The sequence below is a fragment of the Pyrgilauda ruficollis genome, unplaced genomic scaffold (assembly GCF_017590135.1).
Source record: "Pyrgilauda ruficollis isolate IOZ18807 unplaced genomic scaffold, ASM1759013v1 scaffold369, whole genome shotgun sequence".
NCBI lineage: Eukaryota > Metazoa > Chordata > Aves > Passeriformes > Passeridae > Pyrgilauda > Pyrgilauda ruficollis.
The window spans coordinates 37,016-63,368 of NW_024525145.1; the positions used below are offsets into that span (position 1 = coordinate 37,016).

Sequence of the window (26,353 nt, forward strand, 5' to 3'; positions counted from 1 at the left end):
TGTTAGTAGAGTTTGATTTGGTGCTCCCTACCTGTCCCAGGAGGGGTCCTGTGGGATGCCCAGCTGAAATTTGCCCAGGAGATGAGTGTTTTCTCGGGGTGCTCCTGTGCCCAAGGGGTGCCAGGACAGGGCCCACACAGTCCCAGTCACTGCTGGTTCTCCTCCGTGTGCGTGGCAGGTACCTGTGGGAGCTTCAGGCCAATGCCAACATCTCCTTTCAGCCTCACAGAATGGTTACAGGATTGACCCTGACCAGAACCTGCTGGCTCTGGCTAAGAGCTGCTTGCTCAGGAGGGCAGGGGTGGGGCTCCAGCACTGCCAGGAGTCCCACAGCTCCTGGGCTGCCTGAGATCCCCATCTGGACAGTCCTGCCTCCACTGAACTTTCCCTTCCTTACCTCGATTGTTCTCACAGCTCAAGGATTTCCGGAGCAGGCTTGAGTTCACTCTTGCGTGGGTAGGCATTGTCTCCAGCTCCGGGTAAGAAGGAAGGGACAACGTCATGAAGGGAGCACACAGGAACACAAACACAGCAATGCCTTCCCAGCCCTTCTCCTTTGTCTCCTCAGGCATCACCAGTGTCCTGGGCTCCTTCGTCTCCTCACACTCCATCACGGGCAGCTTTGGCTGGTGGGTAGCAGGAGGGGGTGCAGGGCACTCGCTGGGGCTGCGTGGTGAGGGAGCTCTGCAAGATCCTGAGTGGAACACTGTGCTGTCCCCAGTGGGTCCCTGAGCTCGTGTCCTGGTCCCCAGCAGCCCACTGGTATGTGTCCCAGTGGCCACCTTCCCTTCTGTGGAGGGCCACCTCCCTTCCTGCTGTGCAGTCCTGGAAGCCAGAGCTTGCTCGTGTTTCTCCCTGACAGGGCAGGTAGTTCTCCTGGATGGGGTCTTTGGGCAGCGGGCAGGAGCAGCCCCCAGCTCCCCCCTGTCATCGTGTGGGTTTGTGTTTCAGGACAGCAGTCAATGCTCAGTCAGGGCTCTGCATCCCCGCAGGAGGGCTCATCACAGGTACAGCCTTACCCTGCCCCTGCCCCTGCCCTGCCCCCAGGCTGCTGCCCGTGCTGGGGTCCTCTGGGTATCAGGGACCCCTCAGTGCCGGAGACCCCTGGGTGTTGGGGACCTCTGGGTGTTGGGGACCTCTGGGTGTTGGGGTACCCATGGCTCGGGGTCCTCCTCTCTTTCCCTGGCTAGGTGATGACAAGGGGGGGGCCGGCGCGCGGCAGGTTCCCCCTGGAGCTCCGTTGAATCCCAGTTGTCAATTGTTTCGGCGCAATATAAAACACAGGCAGCACACACGGGTCCCAGGGAAACTTTATTTGATGGCAAACTTCCCCTTTTTCCTCTCCTGGGACCTCCACCAAGGGGCGAACAAAGACTTATATCTCGGGAGAAAGTCAGGGGAAGGCACAACTTTCAACAAATCAGGAGAGTTGGGAGTAAAAAACCTAGGTGGGAAATAACAGTAGTGAACCAATAAACTTCCAAGGGAGGAAAAACGGTTTCAATAAACGGGTAAAGTTTGGAGAAATAGAAACTAGAAACTAGCCAACGAAATAACTGGGAAAAGGCGGAGACAAAAGGAAAACAGCACCATGGAAAACCACCAAATCACAAATCAAACCATAAACCTACTAATAAAACAAAAAGCACGATACTCCCACAGGTGCCCTGGTCCTGCTGTCCCTGGCTATCTCACCCCTCTCTTCTATTACATCCCCAAAGTGGTGCTCGCTGCTGTCATCATCTTGGCTGTGGTGCCCATGTTCGACGCTGGCATCTTCCAGACACTCTGGCGAGTTAAGAGTGAGGGCATCAGCGGGCAATGGGCAGTTCCCCAGTCTAGCCATCCAGGAGCCACTCCAGCAGTCACATTCGCCCCCCTGAGCTGGGACAGAGACCCCTTCACGGCTCCCCCTACCCCACTCACACAGATCAGGTCTCCTCACCGGCTCTACCCCAGGTTTCCCATAGCAGATTCTCAGACATCCAGATCCTTGAAATAATTTAATCATGGTGCCATAACTAAATAACAGAATAACAGCTCAATTGGGTGTTTCTGAGGAAGGATCCAGAGCAAAGCAGCCTGTGAGCTTTTATCCTTTTATCCCCTCACAGATGTGCTTAAGTCCAGGGGTGGTCTTTGAGTTTCCCATCAAGGCCTCTGAGCGTTCCATCACTGCCTCTAACTGTCCCATCACGGTCTCTGACTGTCCCATCACTCTCTCTTGAATGTTCCATCATGTGGCTGCCCAGCGGTGCCTGGGTCCTTTGTCATGCAAAGCGGACAGTTCACAGCCCTTTCCAAGGGCTCCCACCCAGAGCTCCACCTGCAGCTCCACCGAAGCTGCCCCAGCCACCTGCACGGAATGGATTCCTCAAGACCCGGGTGCAGCCCGGCTGTGCCCACAGAGCTGGCACTGCCACCGAGTGCCCTGTGGCACCAGGACCAGCCGCAGCTGAGCCTGGCTTCTCTCTCTTGCAGAGCTGCACCTTGTGCCCCTCTGTGTGACATTCCTGCTCTGCTTCTGGGAGGTCCAGTATGGAATCATGGCTGGGGTGCTGGTTTCTGGGGTTCTTCTGCTCTACTCCATTGCCAGGCCACCAATAAAGGTGAGCTTCTCCCCTCCCCTTATGCTGGTTTTCCCAGCTTTTCAGAGATGGGGCAACTGAGAGGTATTTTAAAAGATTTTATTCCATACCGAAGCTGCCCCAGCCACCTGCACGGAATGGATTCCTCAAGACCCGGGTGCAGCCCGGCTGTGCTCACAGAGCTGGCACTGCCACCGAGTGCCCTGTGGCACCAGGACCAGCCGCAGCTGAGCCTGGCTTCTCTCTCTTGCAGAGCTGCACCTTGTGCCCCTCTGTGTGACATTCCTGCTCTGCTTCTGGGAGGTCCAGTATGGAATCATGGCTGGGGTGCTGGTTTCTGGGGTTCTTCTGCTCTACTCCATTGCCAGGCCACCAATAAAGGTGAGCTTCTCCCCTCCCCTTATGCTGGTTTTCCCAGCTTTTCAGAGATGGGGCAACTGAGAGGTATTTTAAAAGATTTTATTCCATTATCAGTCCCGATGAAGGGTGAGACATAAGAGATGTACAACTCAATGCCATTCTATCAGAAGCAACCCTATTTCCTGGTTACAATACCTTATAAATGTTTTTCAGCCTATTAGCTTTTGCTGCCCCACAATACTTCTAACACCAATCACTCATATTTTTACCCCACGGAATGCTACAATGCATCTTTCACAGTTCTAATTCTCTAAAATATCTGGTCTTTTTGCAAGGACATCGTTTGAAACTTGTTGAAACTTGTTTCTAGTTCAATCTCACTGTCATCTCTATTCCATGGCCTTCCTAAGTCAGCACACCTTATCTCACAGTTTGCATACACTTGTACAAGACCGTGTGAGCTTTCTGTCAGGTTTTGAGAATTCCTTACAAATCCATTTCTCACACCCTTCGATGTGGTGGGGCCAGGGAGTTGGGAGTGGGCTCCTGAGGGCAGTGAGGTGCTGGGGTGCAGAATGCTCCTGACCTGTTCTTGCTATCCCTAGTCTGCCATGGGCACAGCACAGGAACCCCTTTAAAGGAGCAGGAGGAAGGGAATATCCTCAAACTGGAGAGCAGGAGAGGGAGGCATTGCTGTCCCTGCCCTGCTGACACTGGGCTGTGTGCAGGAGGGTTTTCCTGAGGGATGGGAGCTCCTGCTCCTCCCACTCCACCCAGGAGGGCAGGGAGTGACATGGGCAGTTGTCCCTGCCTGGGAAGATCACAGCTCTGAGCTCCCTGTGTTGGAGGGGGCCATGCTGCTGGTGCAGCCAGAGAGCAGCCTGCACTTCCCAGCCTTGGAGCACCTGAGGGACTTGGTGTGCAGCCATGCTCTGGCAGGTACAGTGCTCCTGGCCTGTCCTGGGGACACAGCTGTCACCGCCTGCATCACTCTGGTGTGGGTGGCAGGTGTTGCCCAGACAGATGCAGGGACTGCAGGTGTCAGTGGTGACAGCACAGCTGTCCCACCCCTGCCAGCCCTTCCCTGGCTCTGAGGGCTGTGACCCCTGGGCTGCTCATTTCTGAACTTGCTGTATAATGGCTTCACCGGGGTATGCCCGGTGGGCTGCAATGGTCCGGATAGCGCAGTCCTGCTCAGCACAGCCTCAAATTCCCAAGCAGCTCCCAGCCGCAGGCAACCTTAGCAAGCTCCAGTGATACCAGCTCTTAGTGATTATCAGCTCATTTGTGATTTCAGCTCTTTAGCTTGCTAGGTGCCGCAGCAGGACACAGGGAGAGAGAGGAGAAGGCCGTGTGAGGTTACAAAGAAATTCTTTATTTGGGTCTTCTATGAAGGTTCTCAGTGGCAGCTCTTCTGCTGAACTGGGCAGAAGTAGGGGTTTATATAGGATACAGGGGTTTTGGAAATTGTCCGGTAGAAAAGGTCAAAGGAAAGTGACCTATAGGCTTACAGAGAGATAAGCAAGCGTCTGAAGGCAGAAAAGAGGGGCTTCTAAGGTCCAGTCATCATGACTTGGCATTTCCTGTCAGGCCTTGACTGCCAAGGAGCCTTTGCAGGCCCTGGGCCTACTACATTGTTGGGATGTGCCCTTATGCTCTTCCAGCAGCATCTCCACCACACTCTGTGGTGCTGGACTGTTGCCACAATCAGCAGCACTGATTACACAGCGGTGCTGGGGCTGGCAGAGCTGCTGCAGGAGCTGTGCAGGCACAGCCTCTCACTGGCCTTCTGTGGCCTGCAGGTGTGTGGGACCTTGGCTACGCCTCCCTGGGCCTGGGGAGGGTGTGGCTGATGGTTCTGTGCTGGCCTTTCTGGTGGCACCATCACCATCCCAAGCACCTTCATCTCCCAGAGCTGGTGGCTGCGGGCGCTGGGAAGTGCTGGGGGCTCCGCCCCAGGGGGATGGGAAGTGACCAGCACTCCCCAAATCCAGATTTCTCTGCCCTCAGGACCCCATTCTCCCGTTCTGTCTGCAGACTTAGAAGGATTCCAGCATTTCCCCAGCTGGGAGGAGGCAGGTGAGGCTCTGGGCTGCTCTCCCAGGATGGGGTGAGTGTGGCTCTGCAGGACACCCACGGGGATCTGACCTGTCCAGCTGCAGAACAGCAGTGTGGGGGCTGCAGGGGCTCCTGAGAGGGTGAGCTGGAGCCCCTCCCAAGAACTGGGTCTCCCCAGCCTTGGGGATTCATGGTGAGCACTGGTGGTGCAACTCAGCAGCAGCTCAGCACCACGGAGCCCTTCACTCCCCGTGAAGAGGAGTGGGGCAGAATGAGAGAAAAGGTAAAACTCTTGGGCTGAGATGAAGGCAGTTTAACAGGACAGAAAAGAAAATTACAGTAACCATAAAGGAATATCCAAAGCCCATGATGCACAGGGTGCTTGCTCACCACCCTCTGAGCAATGCCCAGCCAGCTCCTGAGCAGTGGCCCTCATCCCTCAGCCAAATCACCCCAGTGTTTCCTTCAGCACCATGCCCTGTGCTCTGCAACATCCCTCTGGGCACTGGGGCAGCTCTCCTGGCTCTGCCCCCTCCCAGCTCCTCGCTGCCCAGGCAGCCTGGGAGCCTGAGAAGTCCTTGGCTTCGTGTAAGCACTGCTCAGCAGCAGCTGAGCCATCAGGCTGTTGTTATAGGTAGTAATCGATAAAGCCAAATTAGTAATTAATAAAAATAGATTTTATTTCACGACGGAGGTATGGTCTCCGATAGCCACAGTCAAAGGGACAGCATCGAGCCCGGGATCAGCGCTGGGTGAACTCTGATCTGAATTCTACTGCTTCGGATGCTCTCTGTTCACAAAGGGTAGTTTTTATACAGTTTATTCAGCCTGGGGCAGAGTCTCTCCTTTTCTTTTCATGGCTTCACATATTCACGTAGTCTCCTTTCTCTGTGTTGGGCTGGACAAAACAGTTTCCGGTAAGTGATGAATGCTGACGTCAAGTTACGGGAACCGGCATTGGAATGCACATATGCCGTTGTCAAGTTAGGGGAACTGGCATTGGAATGCATGCCATCTGTGGTTTTGCGATTTTGTGAGGCACTCTCACAATGTGGATTGTGGATTTAAAACTTCTAAGAATATTTCTTTCAAGCATAACTTATTTCTCGTATATTTCTCATATATTTCACATAAGCACTAATTATTTCAAATCATATATTACACTGTTATCAACAGCAGCCTCATCCTGAACTCAAACATAGGTCTGAACCCACTCCTGGGAAGAAAATTTCCTCCGTCCCAGGCAGAGCCAGGACATGAGCCTTGCTTTGACTCTGCTTCCCCCCATCCTGTCCCAGAACAGTGCAGGGGAGCAGAGCTGGGGGGCAGCAGGGCAAAGCCCTTTGCCCGCACTGCCAAGAGCACCGGACTCATCCAGTAAGACCAGTTTGGGCTGAATGTCCTGTGCCACCCCAGTGACACCAACACCCTCCGTGGGAGCCACTGCCCCATCCTGGGCACGGGGATGGACTGTCCCCATGTCCCACACCAAGACGGACAGAGCAGTGTCAGCCCAACACCACACAGGCTGTGGGACAAAACTGTTCCTTGTTACAGTGACCAATGCAAAGCCATCCTTCCTACAGGGAGCTGCTGACATTTTTTAAACAACTATTTAATTCTGGACCTTTTTCATGTTCTGGGCCGCTCCAGTGGTGATGCTTGGTAAGCTCTCAAAGCTGTTTCAGGGCTGCTGTGCTGCCCTCCAAGCAGACACGGGGGCTCAGCCTCCACCTGAGGAGAGGGAAAACATCTGGGATTGTACTCCTTACTGATTTTTATTCTTACTTAGCCTTACCTTTTTTTATCCTTGTCTGTGGGCTGCTCCTTATCTTTGTGCTGGGGAAAAGAAACCGAAAGCAAGCTGGGGCAGTGCGGGTGAGCCGAGCCCCAGGGCACATTCTGCACAGCTCCTGCTGCCGGAGGAGCTGGAAGGGCGACACAGGTGGCCGGGAGCCACACACCTGCCAGGACGCTGGGTCCTGCCCTGGAGTGCACTGAGCTGTGTGTATGCCGGGAGGGGGAAAAGAGGGGCAGGGGGTGGGTAAAATGGACTGGTTGTTTAGGAATATGTGTGTGCTCAAACCTGTGTGAGCACTGGTGGAGGGCAGGGCTGCTGGGAGCCCGTCTTCGGTCCTTGTCGGATCCGGGATGAGGCACCAGCCGTGCCCCCTCTTTTGACTGCGGAATCCGCTTTTGGTTGTCGGGACCAGGACAAAGTGCTCTTCTCCAACACACCTGCCCTCACCGCTGCTGCTGGGTCCTGCCTGCTTCCCTGCGCCGGCCGGGAGCTCCTGCACCGGGCTGATGGGTGGGGGGATGCTCGGGGGGTACCGCGGGGGACCCCGCCCGGGAGCGGTGGGGTGGTCGGGGCCGGGATTGGCCGGGGTGGTCTGGGGCTGGGTGGGGACCGTGCCTGTAAAAACGAAAGTTGGCGGCTCGGCGGACAAACTCAACTTGTCCGGGCGGGAGTCGGCGGGGCGGCAGGACGAGCGGGCGCTGCAGGTGGTGGTGCCCGTACCCGTGCCCGGTCACTCGGTGAGTCGCGCTGCCGGGGCGGCGAGTGGCGGCACGGGGCGCCGGGCCTGGGCTAAGGGGGCTCCGGTGCGGATGGGGGCAGCCGCGGCTCCGGGGCAGGCGGCGCTGCGGGCTCCGGGCCCCGCTGCACCCTCGCGGTGCCCCCGAAGCGCCTCCGTGCACCCTGATCCCTGATCCGCCCGGAGCCCTCCGGTGCGTCCCTGGGGACTCCCATCTCCTCCCCGTTAACTCGGGACGCCCCTATCCCGTGTATCCCCCCGTGTCCCCCTCGGTCCCCCCACCCCCCGTGTCCAGTCCGGCTGTCCCCGTGTCTCTCCCCAATGTCCTCCCGCTCCCGTGCTCTCTTCGTGTCCCCCTCCCCGGGCCTTCTGGTTATCTCCCTGCCCACCTCGGGGTCCCTCGGGAGCCGCGCTAGCCCCGCCCATCACGTAGCGGTCTCACTTCCATACAGGGCCACGGGGCAGCGCCGCCCCGGGCGGGGCCGAGTCGGGCGGCGAGCCACGGCCACGGGACCCGCCCGGGACCCGCCCCGGGATCCGCTCCCGGCCACGGCTTAGCGCCGGGACTCGCCCCAGCACCCGGTCCCGGCCACGGCTCAGGTTCAGCCCCGGTCCCGCTCCCGCCCGGCCCCGCTCCCGCTCCCGCCCGGCCCCGCCGCTGGAACTAGACTCCCGGTCGCGGCCCAGCCCCAGGGAGCAGCCCCAGGCAGGGCTTCGGGAAGGAGAGCCGGGCCCTCGGTGGAAGCACGGGCCCGCAGCGCGGGGGAGCGCTCGCTGTTTGTGTTCGTTGCCTTTAAGCACTGTGGTTCCCCTCACGCTCCCAGCCCGGCTCTCCAGTGTCGCAGGTCGCTTCTTGACAATAAAACAGGCAGAGGAGGACGTGACACGGCTGTGTTGCCTCACGCTGTGCTGGTGTTTGTGTCTCTGCCGCGGCCCTGTCTGTCCCCCTTGGCTGTGAGGCCGCGCTGGGCCCCGGGATTCGGCCGGGCCGGGCAGCCCTGGGGCTGCACACTGGGCAGAGGCTGCCTGTATCACCTCTGGTGCCCGTGTGGCTCCGGGCTCTGTTCTGCCCAGCTCATTCCACACTGCTCTAGTCCCAAACTCCCCTCCCAATCTCTCATCTCAGCCTCCCCTGACATACCTGATCTGAGACAGTTTTCACTTGGCAGTCGGGAGACAGAGAAGTGATTGAGTTGGTGACACATCCTACACAGTCTCCACACTCAGGTCTCCAGTGTTGAACTGGTTTCTGTTTTGCCAATGAAGTAGTGCAGTTTTTTTATGTTAAAAGACTGGTCAAGTCCTTCTTGACACAGAATTTCTGATTTGCAGCTTGTTTTTAGATTTAGAACTCACCCGAGTTGTGTTTGACAAGACGCTAATTCTGCCTCTCTGAATAGAGACAGAATCGAGTGCACAACACGGTTGTGCTGGGGGAAATGTTTCCTAATCCCTTTCTTNCCACCCCCCGTGTCCAGTCCGGCTGTCCCCGTGTCTCTCCCCAATGTCCTCCCGCTCCCGTGCTCTCTTCGTGTCCCCCTCCCCGGGCCTTCTGGTTATCTCCCTGCCCACCTCGGGGTCCCTCGGGAGCCGCGCTAGCCCCGCCCATCACGTAGCGGTCTCACTTCCATACAGGGCCACGGGGCAGCGCCGCCCCGGGCGGGGCCGAGTCGGGCGGCGAGCCACGGCCACGGGACCCGCCCGGGACCCGCCCCGGGATCCGCTCCCGGCCAAGGCTTAGCGCCGGGACTCGCCCCAGCAGCCGGTCCCGGCCACGGCTCAGGTTCAGCCCCGCTCCCGCTCCCGCCCGGCCCCGCTCCCGCTCCCGCCCGGCCCCGCCGCTGGAACTAGACTCCCGGTCGCGGCCCAGCCCCAGGGAGCAGCCCCAGGCAGGGCTTCGGGAAGGAGAGCCGGGCCCTCGGTGGAAGCACGGGCCCGCAGCGCGGGGGAGCGCTCGCTGTTTGTGTTCGTTGCCTTTAAGCACTGTGGTTCCCCTCACGCTCCCAGCCCGGCTCTCCAGTGTCGCAGGTCGCTTCTTGACAATAAAACAGGCAGATGAGTCGCGCTGCCGGGGCGGCGAGTGGCGGCACGGGGCGCCGGGCCTGGGCTAAGGGGGCTCCGGTGCGGATGGGGGCAGCCGCGGCTCCGGGGCAGGCGGCGCTGCGGGCTCCGGGCCCCGCTGCACCCTCGCGGTGCCCCCGAAGCGCCTCCGTGCACCCTGATCCCTGATCCGCCCGGAGCCCTCCGGTGCGTCCCTGGGGACTCCCATCTCCTCCCCGTTAACTCGGGACGCCCCTATCCCGTGTATCCCCCCGTGTCCCCCTCGGTCCCCCCACCCCCCGTGTCCAGTCCGGCTGTCCCCGTGTCTCTCCCCAATGTCCTCCCGCTCCCGTGCTCTCTTCGTGTCCCCCTCCCCGGGCCTTCTGGTTATCTCCCTGCCCACCTCGGGGTCCCTCGGGAGCCGCGCTAGCCCCGCCCATCACGTAGCGGTCTCACTTCCATACAGGGCCACGGGGCAGCGCCGCCCCGGGCGGGGCCGAGTCGGGCGGCGAGCCACGGCCACGGGACCCGCCCGGGACCCGCCCCGGGATCCGCTCCCGGCCAAGGCTTAGCGCCGGGACTCGCCCCAGCAGCCGGTCCCGGCCACGGCTCAGGTTCAGCCCCGCTCCCGCTCCCGCCCGGCCCCGCTCCCGCTCCCGCCCGGCCCCGCCGCTGGAACTAGACTCCCGGTCGCGGCCCAGCCCCAGGGAGCAGCCCCAGGCAGGGCTTCGGGAAGGAGAGCCGGGCCCTCGGTGGAAGCACGGGCCCGCAGCGCGGGGGAGCGCTCGCTGTTTGTGTTCGTTGCCTTTAAGCACTGTGGTTCCCCTCACGCTCCCAGCCCGGCTCTCCAGTGTCGCAGGTCGCTTCTTGACAATAAAACAGGCAGAGGAGGACGTGACACGGCTGTGTTGCCTCACGCTGTGCTGGTGTTTGTGTCTCTGCCGCGGCCCTGTCTGTCCCCCTTGGCTGTGAGGCCGCGCTGGGCCCCGGGATTCGGCCGGGCCGGGCAGCCCTGGGGCTGCACACTGGGCAGAGGCTGCCTGTATCACCTCTGGTGCCCGTGTGGCTCCGGGCTCTGTTCTGCCCAGCTCATTCCACACTGCTCTAGTCCCAAACTCCCCTCCCAATCTCTCATCTCAGCCTCCCCTGACATACCTGATCTGAGACAGTTTTCACTTGGCAGTCGGGAGACAGAGAAGTGATTGAGTTGGTGACACATCCTACACAGTCTCCACACTCAGGTCTCCAGTGTTGAACTGGTTTCTGTTTTGCCAATGAAGTAGTGCAGTTTTTTTATGTTAAAAGACTGGTCAAGTCCTTCTTGACACAGAATTTCTGATTTGCAGCTTGTTTTTAGATTTAGAACTCACCCGAGTTGTGTTTGACAAGACGCTAATTCTGCCTCTCTGAATAGAGACAGAATCGAGTGCACAACACGGTTGTGCTGGGGGAAATGTTTCCTAATCCCTTTCTTGTTTAAGACCAGATGACCTGGTCCACCAGAATGGCTTTTGGTTTGTTGACAGAATGTGATCCTAGAAAAAAACACTAAATCAGAATCAAGCTGCTGCAGTCACAACAGGGTCAGTTCTTAGCAAATCCCTCTGCACTCCAGAATGGCAGGGTTACAAACCTGGGATCTCCAGCTCTGGAATGCTGTAGGAAGAACATCCAAAGTAGCGGAGGTTCAACATTTTTGCTCTCAGAATTGGGGTGGAGGCAGTGTGGAGAAGCCTGTTAAACCCCTCAGAAGGCAGAGATCTGCTCTGCTGCCTGACTGTGCCCGGAGCTGCCCCTCCACGTGGTTTTGAAGGACTGGATAAAGGTGTGAATGTTGTGGTTAATTTTGGGACCCCGGGCTGTCCCCGGAGGGCCCCCTAGGCTGTGAGTTGGCTGGCAGCAGCAGGCAGGCAAGGAGACTCCACACGGCTTCTGAGGGTGCTGATTGATGAGAGTTTATTGGGGGTCCCACCCCCGGGAACAGCATGGCTACTGAGGGAGAAGGGGGAAGGAGGAGGGGAAATGGGGGGGAGCCTAGGGGAGGGAAGGGGCAAGAGGGGAGGAAGGATAAGAGAAGGGAAAGGCTAAGAGAGGGATTGGTCTCACTAGCGCAGCTTAAGAGGGAGATTGTAGTGGGCGCGGAATCAGACTTGGGCCAATGGGATTACAGATACAGGATGGTTCAGGGCAGGACCACAGGCTTAGGATATACCATACATTTTGGAGGGGTGAGACAGAGCGTACCATTTAAACAAAATGCAATACTGCGTGTGAAGATAAAAAGGGAGTTTTCCTCTGCCTTCCTGGAAAGGCATCAGCTGAGCGGGAGCGGTCACAGAAGGCTGTGCCAGCTGGGAGGTTCCACTGTCCTGTCACTGCTTTTCCTGGGTTCCAGGCACTGGCACAGGCAGCTGGTTGCCAGCACTGCTGCTGCATTTGTGTCTACAGGAGGGACAGGGATGGAGCTCTACCTCGGTGTTGTGGTTCCTTAATTATTCTGCAGCTGGCAGAGCCTTTGAGAGTGCAGGAAGCTGTATAGGGAGAGTATTGCTGGTGGGAGCTGAACAGGGGACAACAAACAGCTCCTGTGTGTTCATGTCTGGACTTCAGCTGGGACAGAGTTTCTTGTTTCCAGGAGCGGGTTCAGAGCTGTGTTTGAGTTCAGGATGAGGCTGCTCTTGATAACAGCCTGATGGCTCAGCTGCTGCTGAGCAGTGCTTACACGAAGCCAAGGACTTCTCAGGCTCCCAGGCTGCCTGGGCAGCGAGGAGCTGGGAGGGGGCAGAGCCAGGAGAGCTGCCCCAGTGCCCAGAGGGATGTTGCAGAGCACAGGGCATGGTGCTGAAGGAAACACTGGGGTGATTTGGCTGAGGGATGAGGGCCACTGCTCAGGAGCTGGCTGGGCATTGCTCAGAGGGTGGTGAGCAAGCACCCTGTGCATCATGGGCTTTGGATATTCCTTTATGGTTACTGTAATTTTCCTTTTCTGTCCTATTCAACTGTGTTTATCTCAACCCACAAGTTTTGCCTTTTTTTCTGATGCTCTCCCCCATCCAGGGGCTTGGAGTGACCTGGTCCAGTGCAAGGTGCCCCTGCCTGTGGCAGGTGTGGAATGAGATGAGCTTTAAATTCCCTTCCAACCCAAACCATCCTGCGACTCCACTGGGGGGTGAGTTTCCAGTTTAACGATTAATTTCCCTCCTTTGCAGAGAGAAGAGAGGTGCAGGTCCCTGCAGTCCCTGATGCAGAGGAAGAGGTGAAGGGAGAAGGTACTGCTGGGCCTCCTTCCACCACTGAAAAAAAGGAGACAGAGGGCAAGTCGCTGATGGATGGAGCAAGAGCTCTGCCCAACACCTCCAACACTGCAGGTGGATCTCTCAGCTCTGCTGAGACATGGGAGGAGGAAGAGGAGTATGTCACAGCTTCAGAGGACAATGCAGAGCCCTCAGCTCATCGTGGAGCTGGTGACTCTGCTGAAGTGGTTCCTCTGCTGAAGAAGGTGTGGATCCTGCTGGGTGCTGGGGAGCAGCTGTGACTTATTGCTCTCTTGCTAGAAGTGAGGAGGCCAGGCTGCATCCCCCACATCCCTTTGGCCACGTCAGGGAGCTGCTGCCTGGCTTCCTCCAGGAGAAGCTTGCTGTGTTTGCTGACGCTGTGTTGTGCATGTGGAGCTGCAGTGCCGGGAGGGGGAAACCACAAATTACATGAGTCAGCTTAGACACTGCTGCACTGCTCTGTGCTCCTGCTGAGCAAATCTTGAATATTAAACCTGCACAGTTCTCAAGACTTATTTGCATTTCACTGGCTGGTCTTGTCCCTCCTCTTCCTGATCGTTCTCTGTTAGCGCTGTGTAGCAGGAAGATGTCGGCACTTGCTGCAATGGAGGAGGTGACAAAGAGTTTCCCTTTGGCCGTGAATAAAAAGACATTGTGGTCTTTGTTTTTCTTTTTTTTAATAGAAAGAGAACAAGAATAAAGCAAAGAAATATACGTCCATCTCTGGGGGACAGGACACTCTGCCTCCTCAAACCACAGAGTTGCCTGACACATATGTTGTTCCTCAGGAAATCCAACACCCCGGCTGTGAGGGAGCAAACCCAGGTGCTGATGGATGCACTGGTGCCAGTGGAGATGCACCTGAAGGCAACAGGAATTTGGCACACGTGGAGAAGGAAGCTGGCAGCCCGGAAGCAGAAAGGCTGAGCCTTGCAGAGCAGAGCAGCATAGCCAGGGCTGCAGTCCCAAGGAACAAGGTGGGGGATGGAACAGCCAGGGGTAATGTGGAATGGGGCAGCGGTGCCCTTGACCAGCTGCCAGCAGCCACAGCAGGTTCCCAGGCCTGGGGCAGCAGCAAGGAGCTGCTGTCAGCAGGGCAGGAAGTGAGTTCCTTTGGGCTGCCTCCTGCCAAAGGAGCCCCCCAAAACAAGCCTGAAACCAAGACCTCCCCTGGGGCTCAGAGCCCGCAGGCTGGGAAGGAGCCCAAGCAGGAAGGGACCAGTTCCACTGTCAAGGTGAGTGTGAGTGAGCTCTGGTGAGTGTCCCAGTGGGCACAGCTTCCCTTTGTCGGTGTGACTTGCTTGTGCTGTCAGTGAGGCTGAGGAGCACCAGCCCAGGCATGCAGGGGTGAATTGGGGACGACTATGGGAAGGCTCTAATTTGAGTTCTGTTCTCCTGGGTGTCAGTTCTAGCCCAGCTTTCACTGAGTGGTGGCTCAGATGCCCCCAGGACTGGCAGGTGTCTCTTCTCCAGCCAGCCTTGCTGTCTGGAGGGCTCTGGGATCCCCTTGTACAAGGGGATTTTGTGTTTTGCAGGTGCCTGTGCTCTGTTCATACACAGGCCTGGAAAGCTGGAAGTTGCTGTGGTTTCTCTTTCACTTTCTTTATGCTCCATCCTGGGGCTCACTGAGCTGACTGTGTGGCAGTGTGTTTGGGTTGGGCTTCTCTTCCATCATGAGCTGTTTTCCTTAGCCAGCGGCTTCCCTCAGTGAGGGATCAGTGCTTCCAGGAGGATGAAGCTGGTGGTGCACCAGTGCTGGGGGGCAGATGGGCAGAAGAGCAGAAAGTACTGCCCAGCTTGATGGGTGATGTGGACATCTTGACTCTGGTGGGCCAGAAGCCCTGGGAACATCAAACAGAAATGTAAGGGAGGAAACAAAAAGGAAAGTTGCTTTGTTTAAAGGAAGTCATGCAAGACTGCAGGTACAAGACTGTGGTTAAGCAGTGTAGCTAAGAAATGTGAATAATGTGGTTATTGCTTAGCAGTGAAAAATTTTACCTAAAGCTGTAAGAGTATATAAATGGAATTGTAGAAACAATAAATGGCTTCTTGCCATCTTTCAATTGCCAACACACCATGAGGAGATGGTGTGCTTCCAGGGTCTCCTGTTTCATTGGGCATTGTTTGTCTCCCTGTTGCAGCATGCAAACACAAAAGAGAAAAATCTGACCCCATGTGCGAAAATGCCCAACATGAGTGAGAAGACAAGTTGGAGCCAAGGAGCAGAGGCTGCCAGAAAGGAGGGTGCTGTGGCTGCAGCAGACAGCCCCAAGAACAAAAATGAACAAAGGAACCATAAACCTGTGGAAAAGGTTAAAGAAAGGTGAGAACGGCCCTACTGCTCCCAGCGTTCTTCCCTAACAGGAGTTGCTGTGAGGAGGACTCAGGACTCCAAACTGAGGTGCTGGGACTGGGTCAGTATGTACCTTGGATATGTGGAAATGGAGTTGTCTTGAAACTGAGGTGAAGTGGTTGTGCACGACAGAACCAGTGTTGAATGGGAGCCCCAGCACAGGTCCTGTGCTGTCCTAGGTGATGTGTTGAACCTGCTTGAGCATCTGATGGATAAAAAAGAGATTATTCTCTTACTTCTTGCTCTAAAGAGCACCATATGCTTCACACACAAAATGCTTCAGGTGAATAGTGTGAAGAGCTGTTTTGATGTTCTGCTTAATGTGTATGAGCTGGAAGGGGTGGAAAGTGTGGCCATTCCAGGTGACTCTGCTGGGCCAGAGCATCTCCTGCTGCCTTTAGGAGCCCATTTTTCCTTTTTGCACTGGGCTTTGCACTAGGCCTGCTCAAACATCAGTCTGAGTGAACTGCTGCCAGAGTTTATGGATCTTGCAGCCACTCAGCTGGTCTCAAATCGAGTCTGATTTGAGGTCTACAGTGACTTGTGCAATTAAAAAATCCTGACAAAATCTCTTCTATTTCCCTTCCAATTCTTTCCTGCAGTTCTGTGAGCCGCAATGAGGGTGTTACAGTGCATTTCCATGCAATATTATCCAAAGACTTCAAGCTCAACCCCAATACCCATAAAGTGTTCATCAGGGCTCAGGACATTCCTTCCTATGCTGACTGGAAGGACAACATCTGTGAGTTGAACTGCATCCGGTGAGTGTTCCCTGCTGTGAGAACAGGGTCCCTCTGGGGCCTCAGCCACTGTGCAAGGGGTGGCTCTGTGCCCACAGCTGGGGGTTACAGCAAAGGGTTTCACGGTGGAGAAAACTGTTCTAATGTGTTTGTGTGAAAGAACAGTCACCATTCCTGTTAAAAATGGAGCAATGCATGGAAAAGGAGGTCGGTAGATCAGCTAACATGTCCTTTGCCTGCCTTTGCTGTGTTTGTGTTTCCAAGGCATCTGGAAGAACATGGATACCTCATTGAAGGTGCTGTAACTCTCAGCAGAAAAATCCTGGATAAATACATTCCTTACAAGTACTGGGTGACCTGTGGGAAGGGGGAGTATGAGTTCATTTACAAGAATTCAGTATCCCATAAATCTGTGAATCGCTGCTTATTGATAAACAGTGGACTCCTCCAAAATGGAGGTGAGCTCTGTTGGCTGGACCTGCACCTTGGGGTGATCCCTGCTGTCCTATGGCCCAGCATTCCTGGCAGGCAGCCCTAACTGAAGCTGGCAGCTCAGTGGCCTGCTGGGGGTATTGCTGTGGCAGCTGGAAGGGAGAAGGCACCTGATTGCAATGGTTGTTTTCCTGTGTTCTCCTTGTGTTGCTGTTCTAGAGTGGCACCAGTACGATGACATCGTGTGTGCAAAGCCTTCCACGAAGAAAAACTTGCAGCAGAAATTTAGTTCTGATAAATACAAAGAACTGGTGGAGGGGAAGAAAATTGCTGCTGATATTATGTTAGAAAGTATCTTCAGCATTCTTGGGACCTGGAGTCCTGGCAGTCTGAGGAATTTCTTCTGTCAGCTGAGGCAGTTCCATTACGTTGCAGTAGGCCAGCGGGTGTTTGATGGTGAGGCAATGGTATGGAAAGAGCTAAACTTCAGCACAGAGCAGGTAATCCCTTCTCTTGCAGAGACAGAAAACATTCTGTTACTGAAAACAAACTTTAATTTTGCTGTTGACTTCACTGGGCTAATTTTGCTTTTCCAGTCAAAGTTCAGGTACAGAAGCAGTGGAGATCCTTCTGGGGTGGCTGTCACTGACTGTGTTGAGGGCTTCAGTCAGCCTGTGCACCTCGGTGTGGTTCTGAGACCCCATGGGGGTCAGCAGCAGGGCTGTGACATGGTGACTTCATACTTGAGTGGGTTTTGTGTCTGGGTATTGATTTCCTAAACCTTGCCATTGAGTTTTGCTGCCAGTTGTTCTGTCACTTACAACTTCTCTGCAGTCATCTCTTGCTCCAAACCTGCCTCCTTTTTGGGAGAAGCTCCTGATCCTTTTCTAAGCAGTGATGCCAGTAGGGTTTATGGAATCCAAAATTTCTTATTTGGCATAATTAGGAAATGTGACAGAAATGCCACCAAAAAAGACATTTGTCTTTTTTGGTTTTCAGGGCTGCTCCTTCCTGTCCTGTGGCCTCACTGGAACTGGCAGAAGACATTGACTTCAGAAGAGAAAGATTAATGCTATGCTTGGTTTGTTTCTTCTCTTCTTTATCCCAGGTGAATGATTTGCTGCTAAAATATGTGAAGAAAATAGCTCTCCCTTTCCTTGCACGAGAAGCAGCTCCAGAGGACAGAGTCATCCAAAGCAAATTGGCTGTGGGACTCACCATTCTTGTGGTAGTTGAGAACTGTTCAGTCTCAGTACCTAAAAGTGACCTTGCTGACCTGTGCAGCCTCCTGTGCTTGGATCAGGTGTCACCACAAGATGTACAGAATGAGATTGATCATATCAAACAGGCTTTTGCAGGACTTTCCAAGTAAGTGCTCCACATACCTTCTGACTGACCAGGCTGGTGTTGCTTTGATAAAGCAACAGGAATCCAGCTCGCTACTGCTAGGAAAAAAGTTACATTTGGAGGTATCTTTGGAGATCTCAGTTCCAGCCTCCTGCTTGAAGCAGGGCTAATATCCAGGCAAGGTTGTAGTGCATCATTCAACACTTTTTGGTTGGTTTCCCCTGGAGTGCCTGTTTGTCAGGTTGTAATCTGACTGCTTACCTGGAACTGGATTTGGAGTTCTTCACTCACACAGCTGCAGCCATTGCATTTCTTTCTGGAGTCCTTCTTTGTGTGGGTGTCACAGAGCTGGGGGGGCTCGTGGGGAGACTGCAGGTAAAGGATTGGGTCTTCCCAGTGCTCCAGCAGCAGGATCTGTGCAGAGAGATTCAGTAACATTGCAGCTCTGGGCCTTAAGCCTGGACAGGTACACTCTGCAATGAATAGTAGATGGAGCTAAAATAATGACCAGAGGTTAATTGAAGGTGCATAGGGAGATTGCCCTAGGGGTGTGGGAGGCTACATTTCATTCTCAAGGCCAGGATAAAGCTGTTCTTTCACTCAGTGTCTTTGTTTTGTTTTCTTTTTTTTTTTTTTATTTAGCTTGAAGGTTGACCTGACAGACCTTTGCCAGAGGTGCATTGAATGTGACGTAGACCAGTGGGTGTGGGTCCTTCCCCTTCTGCATTCCTTTGCTGCTCCCCTGCAGCAGGATCAAGAGCTGGTGGAAGAGGATGCCTGGGCAGGGCTGGAAGGGCTTCCATTTGCTGAAACCAGGAGGAAGCGGGATGTGTGAGTTTTCCAGAGCTCCCAGTTCCTCCCAGTGCCCTCCTAATCTCTCTTTTTGTTTTTCCCCTCCCTCATTTTTAAAGAGTATGAAATGTAGCCTGTTAAGGGAGGATGTTTGGGGTATTTGGGCACAGCCACACTGGTGGCTCAGAGGTCACTGAGTGTAGCCCAGTTGGGCACTGTGTGACCCCACAAACACAACCCCCCAGTTCTGCCAGCCAGGGAGCAGGTGAGAGCTAAAGCTGCTCCTGTTGTGTAGAGTCTGAGCAACACCTGGAGTTTATTTTCCCTGAGTGCTTGTGCTCAGTGGTTTGGTTCTGCTGTGCTACCCCTGGGCCCTGGGGACTCCCACTGATCTCAGCTGCAGGGACAAAAGCACAGGAATGGAGGAGACTCCTCTGTGGGCTGCACAAGCTCACAGCCTTTTGTTCCCTGGAATCCTGAAGATTTTCTTTTGTCTCCCTTCCAGAGGGACCCTGCTGGCACGAATGAGAGAAAAGAAATACTTGGTGGAATTAGATGGGACTGTGGTTAAGTCCTGGCTCTGTGTGCTGCCCCTGTGGAGCCTGGCTGACTTCATAAAAGACTTCTGCAATGACCCACTAGTTATTCTTCAAGGTGTTTTGTACAGATTGGAGAATGTTGGGCTCTCATGGGATAGCTCTCAGGTTTGTCATCTGGCAGCTTTACCCAGCTCTGGGATGGAGGCTCAAACTGCGCTCCTGGGTGTCTTTTGGCAGAACAGACCATCACTGAGGGGACTGGGGCTGGCAGCAGGTCACAGCACAAAGAGCTTCAAACCTAGCTAAGAGCAAAAATAGTTGCTCTGAAGTCAGAGACTCCTCAGGGGGTGAGTTGGGGTTTAACTGCAGCAAAAAGTGGTGTTGGTATTGACAAGAGGAGGGTATTCGTAGCTGGATTTGCTCTTGGTTAGTGATGGCAGATGTATTAATCCTGACCTCCTCAGACGTGTACCTGAAACAGGTTTTTTTTGCACAGGAGAGTTGGGCAAGGGGCTGCTGGTTTGGGAGATTTCCTGCTGTTGTGAAAACTTTTGTATTGGTGTGAGGACAGCAGGAGTAGGACCTTGCAACTAATAACAGAAATTGTAAGAAGTACAGGTTGGGTTTGTGCATATAAAAGCTGCCCAGGTATTGGCTCTGACATCCAGTAAATAAGTTCTGCTATTTTACAGTGTATTTGTAAAAATGTTGGAGAAGATGCGAAAGGATACCGAGTTCCCTCCTCCTCAGCTAATCAGAAATCAGTCTGTAAAATTTCTTCCCCAGTCTCATATTTTTGTCTTTCCGGTCTCAGGTGGTAGTGAGGATTCTAAACACAGTGCAGCACGCCTTGGGTGAGCCCCCAGCCAGGTAAGTGCAGTGCACCTCTGTGAGAGCATTGTCTGCCTCTGCACCAGGGCTGGGGTCCTGCGTGTGTGCCTTGAAATCTCTGTGGAGAAAAAAATCCTGGCATTCTATCCCATCTTTTAAATCCATCTGAGGGAGGTAGCTGCTACACTGTATTGAATTTGGTGGGGTTTTTACTTTGTTTTTAATTTTTTAATTTTTCCTTGGAGCAGAAAATTCACTCTCCCTCTGTGTTGCAGACCTCTGGGGGCTCCTTCTTGGTGGTGCTGCTTGTCCTGCTGCCTCAGGCTGCACGAGAGGCTTTGCAAGGCTGCCAGGACAGTGGAGTTGTTCCTGATCCCTTCCACTGCTGCCACCCTGATTGCCGAGGTTGCTCAGCTTCAGCCCCCAGCAGTGAGTACCAAGGAACTCTTGGCTTGATACAAGCAAGGTACCCAAAAATATTACAAGTGTGGCACAACACACTGGGTTTAGGTCAGATCCAGTCTCTGTTTGAAGAACTTCACACTCTAAGCAAGACTGTGATACTTTCAGACAGGTGTGAAGTCACCTGATGAGTTTGGTTCTTATTGAAAATAAGGTCAGATGCTCAGGTTTGCTGTGATAAGCTTTGTTTTAAGTTGGGTTTTGTTTCCCCTTAAACATTTGTTGTCTTCCTGGAAGAAGCTTAAGCTTACTGCCTGTAGGCACTGCGCTTTCCCAGCCTCTCTCTGCATGTTATTCAAGCAGTGCTGGGTCTGTTGCGGGGCTCTTGTGTGTTCTGGATGCTTTTGGTCTTCTCTTTAGAAATACTGATTTAAATCAGTTGTCTATTGCTGTCCTGCTTGAGCTGTGTTTATTTTGTTGTCTTCCCCTCCGTGTGGGGCAGGTTTCAGGGGATGCTGTGGAGGAAGTTCCAATGGAAGAGTTGCTCAGTGGAGCTCTGAAGGAAACTCGTGCCTGGTTCGGAAAGGTTTTACATCACAAGTTACTGGAGAAGTACTCAGGCCGCGTGTTCTCTTTCTCCTCTGAACTTGGGGTTTGTCATCTTCTGATAATGTCAATAAAAAGGGATTTTACTGTAGCTTAGCCAGAGTCTTGAGTCTGCTGGCTCTTTGCTGGGCTCTGTAGCTGTGGCTGGCTAAGGAATGGGGTGGGGATGGGCAGTGTTTGAAGCGCACCTCCGTTCTGCTCTTCCTTGGCTGTTCCTAAAGGCATTGCTGGGGTGAGGAGCTGCCCCTTGGTGTTATCTTGCTCCCAGTGTGTCCCACTGGTTGTCCTCAGGCCTTCCAGCAGGCAAAGCTCAGAGCAGCCCTGTCAGTCTGAGCTGCTGCTCCTGGCCCTCCTTGGGACAGTTTCCAGCAGCAGGGTGGAAGTGGCTCATCCAAATGTCTCCTTCAGCAGCTGAGACATTTGCACACTGTTTGGGCTTAAAAGCTGCCTTTTGCAGCTCTGGGAGTGTTCCTTTTCCTCCGAATGGAAACATCTGAAAGGGCTGCAGACTGTCTGAGGCGTGTGGGACATCTCTTCTGCATTGTTCTTTTAATTTCCTTTCTTTTATTTTCCTTTCTTTCAATTTTCCTATTAAATCTCAGCACTCCATGGTTTGGGTTGGTTTGCTTGTCCCCTGCAGGTCTGGGATACGTTTGTGAAAATCAGCTTTCCAGATAAGAACTTCACCCAGAAATGGAGGAACGCTTTACTTGCAGATCTGAAGAAAAGAATCCAGCAGGTAGGGGAGACTCCAGGCAGCCTTGGCCGGTGTCCAGAGCAGATGGAGTGACTTGTGTGTGGAAACCCAGGGCACTAAGAATAGTGCTGTGCGGTGTCCTGACCCCTGGAGGAGCACTGACTTTGACTGTCATTCATGGAGAAAGCTTCCTAGACTTCAAGATAGACTAGAATCCACAAAAGTGTGAAATAGGTTGTAGAGAGTAGTGTAGGTGTATCACTTGCTGAGAAATTTAGGTTTTGGGATTTTTAGTATGTTGTGGATGGAAGCAAGATGGAGGGCACAGGGTGTCATCCTGGGTTTCTTCTTCATGGGTTTGGGTGACATTTTGTAACTGGGCAGAAAGTTCGTATTGTGGGCTCTTTGGGATCAGTTATTGGGTTAAAAGGGAAAATAATCTAGGTGTCAGTTCTTAATTGGATAGTTTAGTCTTAAAAGACCTTGTAACAGGAGATTGTTAGCCATTTTGTGCCTTCTAATGAAAAGCTGCTGAACTCACAGTAGTGAGACTGTTTTACTGGTAAGAAATAATAAACACCTGAGTCTGAACATGAAACTATCATCTCAAGTGCCTTCAATCCAGACCCAGAGAAACTCACAACTGGTACCGCCACACTTGTGCTGTGCTTGGAGCAGGAGCATGTGTAAACACAGTGGCTTTGGCCATAACAATTGCTATTGCTGTTATGAACCAGGTTCTGAAGGCTCAGCAGTTGGCCATGATAATGTCTCACGCTGTAATCTTGGTCAGTGGCCTGGCTGCAGGTTCTGGTGCTTCAGAGGAAATCCATGTTCTGAACAATTGTCACCTCTGTGGTTTTAAGAGCTAGCAAGTGCAAAATAAACACCCAGGGGCTCAGAGAAGCCAAGTTAGTGCCTCTCTTTTTATTCCTTGTGCAGAAATGGTGCTGCTCAGGCTCCCAAATGCACACTCACATGTGTTAGTGCCTTCCAAACTGACACTGTATGTCTCCTCATCTCCTTTCTACAGCAGTTACACATTTCCTTAAGCCATTGATTTTCATGGTGAAGTCAGGAAACAACTATTTTCTGCTGTGAGCTTGGCTTGGAGAGGTGGATATTAAGTAATCACACACTTTAGATGGAAATCATTAAAATATTTTCCAAGCATTTATTTGTTTGACCTCTCTCCCAGGCCCTTGGAAATGGGCTGATGCTCAGGTTCCTTTTATTGTCTTGATAGCATCACTGTTTCATGCTGCCAGGAGAGACACTTTGAGTTGATGAGAAATCTCCCTTTTGCCCTTCAGGAGTCTCCAGTGAAACAAATCTTGGTGTACTGTTCTCAGCACCAGGACATCACAAAGATGGACTCCTCCATCAGCCAGTGCTTCCAGAGCTGTGCCCTAGAGGCTGTACCTGCAGCTTGCCAGGTATTGTGTGTGCCTTGGTAGGGGAAAAGAAAAGTAGGGAAGGGGGGAGAAAGAAAAGTGGGATTTCACAGTAATTCTGTTGCACAGGGATGTGCCTTGTGGTGGGAGGGGAGGTGCATGTTGCTTGAGTTGCTGTGGATTGTTAAACCAACAACAAAAAACATCAACAAGAAATCAGGAAATGAGGTCCATGGGGAATATTTGTAATGTGTTTCCACGGTGAGCTCTGGTGTCAGTTGTGTCACAGGGCTGCTTTGGAATATTCCTCAGCACTGGAGGTGACTCCTTGGCATCAGTGCCAGTTCTGAGACACAGACACAGTGGGACCCCAGAGTCTGACCCACCCCTGCCCTCTCTGTGTGCCCTGGCAGATGCAGAGCAATCTCCTGGAGCAGATCTCTGCCTACAACATGGGCCAGTTCAGCCAGCTCGTGTCTGCTGTCATGGTGAACTCATGGCTAGTCAGGGCTGGGCAGTCTGAGGGGGATTTTGATACAATTCTGCACCACCTGCTCACATGGCCTGACATCAAACAGATCTTCAGCTTTAAAGGTAGGTCTGTAGTTGGGTTTTAGGAGGCCCTGAGAAGCTTTTCTCTGCCTCACTGCTGCCACAGCACAGAGCAGCAGAGAAAAATTGTCCTGCTCTTATTTTAGTCCCTATCTCAAAGCTTGAACTATTCAGCTTGGGTTTGGAGAGGGAAGGCCAAGGAAGAGGGAGCCACTATTCCTCTTGTGCTAATCCACTACAGCTTCCTCAGGATTTGTGGACCATAATTTCTTTCCCTGAGAAGTTCTCACAAGTTATTGGCACACAAAAATGCCAAAGAGTTGGCCAAGTGAATGGATCCAAATGGCTTTTATTTGCCCCACACAGTTTGGGTCTGGGCTCTTTGGAAACTATGGAAAAAGTTTCCACATTGCTGTCCTGGGATCCTGGTTTTGTTCAGAAAGACATGAGGGGTTGGAGGGTGGTGTGAGTCCACAGGCTCTTGGGTAGGGGTTCAGTAGGAAATGGAAGGAACTCCATGCCATGGCATGGAAAAGTTCCTGATTCTGCCTGTGTTTTGGGAAACGTGACATGCTTTGTGTGTGGAACAGAAACAAACGGAAACCTTCTGGACGAGCTCACAGATGAAGCAAAGAATGTCGTGGCCATAGCAGAATCTGCACTTAAAAGAGTCACCGACGACATTCACAGCGGCTGCATCCTCGTGAAACACCTGGAGGAGGTTTTCCAGCACGAGGAACAGTTCCTCTGCATTTGGGAGACAAGTAAGAGATGGGTTCATGGTTGGCTTGGAGCATCACTGTTGTGATGCTGGTCTGCTCAGGAGGGGCTGCAGGGGTTGGGAATGCTTAGGAGGGGCTGCAGTAGTTTGGAGTGCTGTTCCTTGGCCTGGGCAGGGATCTCCCAGCTCCAGTTTGTGTTGTCACTGCAGGGTTTGTGACTCTGCAGTTCCCAACCTGAGTTGGGATGCAGGGCTTGGGAAAAGTCTGCTTTGTGACTACAGGTGAGTTTTCTTTCAGAGCACCAGCAATGGCCAAGTGAGGAAAAGGAGCGCTTCCAGAGAGCCCTGAAAGGAGTTCTGGCATTGAGGCACAAAGAAGTCACACAGCTCAGAAGAGAGAAAGAAGAAATAGGAACCTTCCTGAGAATGTGCCGGGGGATGCAGAAGCCTGTGAGAGGTAGAGTTCTGGGGGAGCAGTCTGAAAGTGGCAAGTCCGGAAAACAGCATTTTCCTTTAAAATCTCTTGGCTTTGGGAACAGGTTTGATTCTAAGCCCCAAAGTGAGGGTGAGGAGGGGTGGGGGAAGTAAACCCAGAGCACTGGGTGGGCGTCAAGTGAGTGCTTGTACATCAAATGACACTTTGAGGGGTCCACCTGCCTAGTAGCATTTTGTGGCTTGGGGGATGGGATGAAGTGAGCTGGAGCCAGGTTGCATCACCTGATCTCCCTCTGGCCTGTCTCTGGTTTACAGTGGTTTTAGGTGAGGTGGAATTTCAATACTCAGTAGATCTTCGCTCAAAAAGACTGGAGGAAGTTGTGATGGTGGGAAAGATACCCCTGCAGACCTTCTACAGCCTGAGCCCAGAGCTGAAAGAGTTTGTCCAAAAAATGCACCTTTTTAAGGGCAGCCTTATCTTCCAGCAGTTCTGGGAGGAAGCAGTAGAGAAGGTAGGAGAGAAGCATGAGTGTGACTCTTCAGAGGAGAATGAGGAGGAGATTGTTCCTGAGCTGGACCTTAATGATATTTTGAACAGCATGATCCGCCCTTGCTTTAACAGCTATGCAAAGCTGTATGACGAACTCACATCAGGAAGTCTCACACTTTTTGCAGTTGATAGAATTTTCCAGGGATTCAGAAATGATCCTGAAGATCTCACAGCAGAGCTGAACACCATCTGTGAGCTTCGGCCTGCAGAGAACAGAGGCTGGGTTGACGAGCGAGTGCGGCAGATCCAGTGGTACCATGCAACGAATTTAAGCTGTGAGGCTGCCAAGATCATTGACCGTGTGAAAGAGAGTTTAGACCTCTCTGGTGACTTCAGTATCCTGGAAAACTTGTTGCATATAGTAAGTATCCGTGACTTCGGCTTGTTACTGTCAGGGTGTTGGCTAAATTCGAACCTTCCCACAAGTCTATCCCAGTCTGTAAAGAGTCATTCCTTATCCCAAAATGCTTATTTGAGGTAGAATTCAGATGTTCCAAGTGCTTTTGTGTCGTCATTCCTTAAAGAGAGATGATGATACTGCTCTGTTGGGGTGTAGCTTTGCAGAGGGCTTTCCTTTCCCTGCTGCAGAACCAGTGGCATTTCCCAATTCCAGACTCAGTGAGTATTTGCACCACTTGCTTTCCAGACAGAAAAGCTTGAATCCTACAAGACCCAGAAGCTGGATTCCATCAGCCATGAGCTCATGGACACCAAGAAGCTGCTGCAGGAGATCACTGTGCCCCGCTGTAGCTGTCTGAGGGAACTTGCCCAGCAGAAGAAATTTGTCTGCTGGGTCAGAGAAGCACTGAAAGGTGTGTGCTGCTCACCCAGGAATTAGACAGAGAGTTCTAGAAGGGATGGCAGTTTGTGTGGGGGCAGAAGGAACACTGAATCCCTGACCCATGTGCTTTGTGCCTTTGCAGCTTCTGGTGTTGAGAGTTACATCTCTGTTGGGCTTTGGTGTAGAACATGCTATGAGGATGCTTTAAGCGTGCCCATGCACTGGTGCAGCGCACAGGGACCACCCTGCTGGGGGCTGGGCTGGGCCTGGAGGGCTTCAGCAGCTGCTGCTGCTCAGTTCAGACCTCTTGTTTCAGGGGATGG

The 26,353-nt window shown here is 53.4% G+C and overlaps 1 protein-coding gene and 1 long non-coding RNA gene across 2 annotated transcripts in view; both read left to right on the forward strand.

The window, feature by feature from the left end:
* The first annotated feature begins 32 nt into the window (after positions 1-32).
* On the forward strand, positions 33-2,577 carry LOC121358023. Its single transcript, XR_005955821.1, has 3 exons — positions 33-867; positions 952-1,007; positions 2,482-2,577. It is a non-coding gene; the product is annotated as an uncharacterized LOC121358023 (long non-coding RNA).
* A 4,292-nt stretch (positions 2,578-6,869) lies between these two features.
* The window catches only part of LOC121358019 (E3 ubiquitin-protein ligase RNF213-like), a gene marked incomplete at its 3' end in the record, with an annotated part of 35,529 nt that continues 16,045 nt past the window's right edge, over positions 6,870-26,353 (forward strand). The window contains exons 1-20 of the mRNA XM_041475856.1: positions 6,870-7,544; positions 12,793-13,082; positions 13,542-14,093; positions 15,000-15,181; positions 15,814-15,972; positions 16,216-16,409; positions 16,603-16,883; positions 17,492-17,751; positions 18,373-18,561; positions 19,028-19,226; positions 19,876-19,931; positions 20,168-20,321; positions 20,797-20,946; positions 21,541-21,639; positions 22,911-23,033; positions 23,405-23,585; positions 24,134-24,307; positions 24,563-24,721; positions 25,015-25,610; positions 25,896-26,061. Of these exons, the coding sequence (XP_041331790.1) occupies positions 12,909-13,082; positions 13,542-14,093; positions 15,000-15,181; positions 15,814-15,972; positions 16,216-16,409; positions 16,603-16,883; positions 17,492-17,751; positions 18,373-18,561; positions 19,028-19,226; positions 19,876-19,931; positions 20,168-20,321; positions 20,797-20,946; positions 21,541-21,639; positions 22,911-23,033; positions 23,405-23,585; positions 24,134-24,307; positions 24,563-24,721; positions 25,015-25,610; positions 25,896-26,061 (4,048 nt within the window). The remainder of the gene's footprint in view (positions 7,545-12,792; positions 13,083-13,541; positions 14,094-14,999; positions 15,182-15,813; positions 15,973-16,215; positions 16,410-16,602; positions 16,884-17,491; positions 17,752-18,372; positions 18,562-19,027; positions 19,227-19,875; positions 19,932-20,167; positions 20,322-20,796; positions 20,947-21,540; positions 21,640-22,910; positions 23,034-23,404; positions 23,586-24,133; positions 24,308-24,562; positions 24,722-25,014; positions 25,611-25,895; positions 26,062-26,353) is intronic.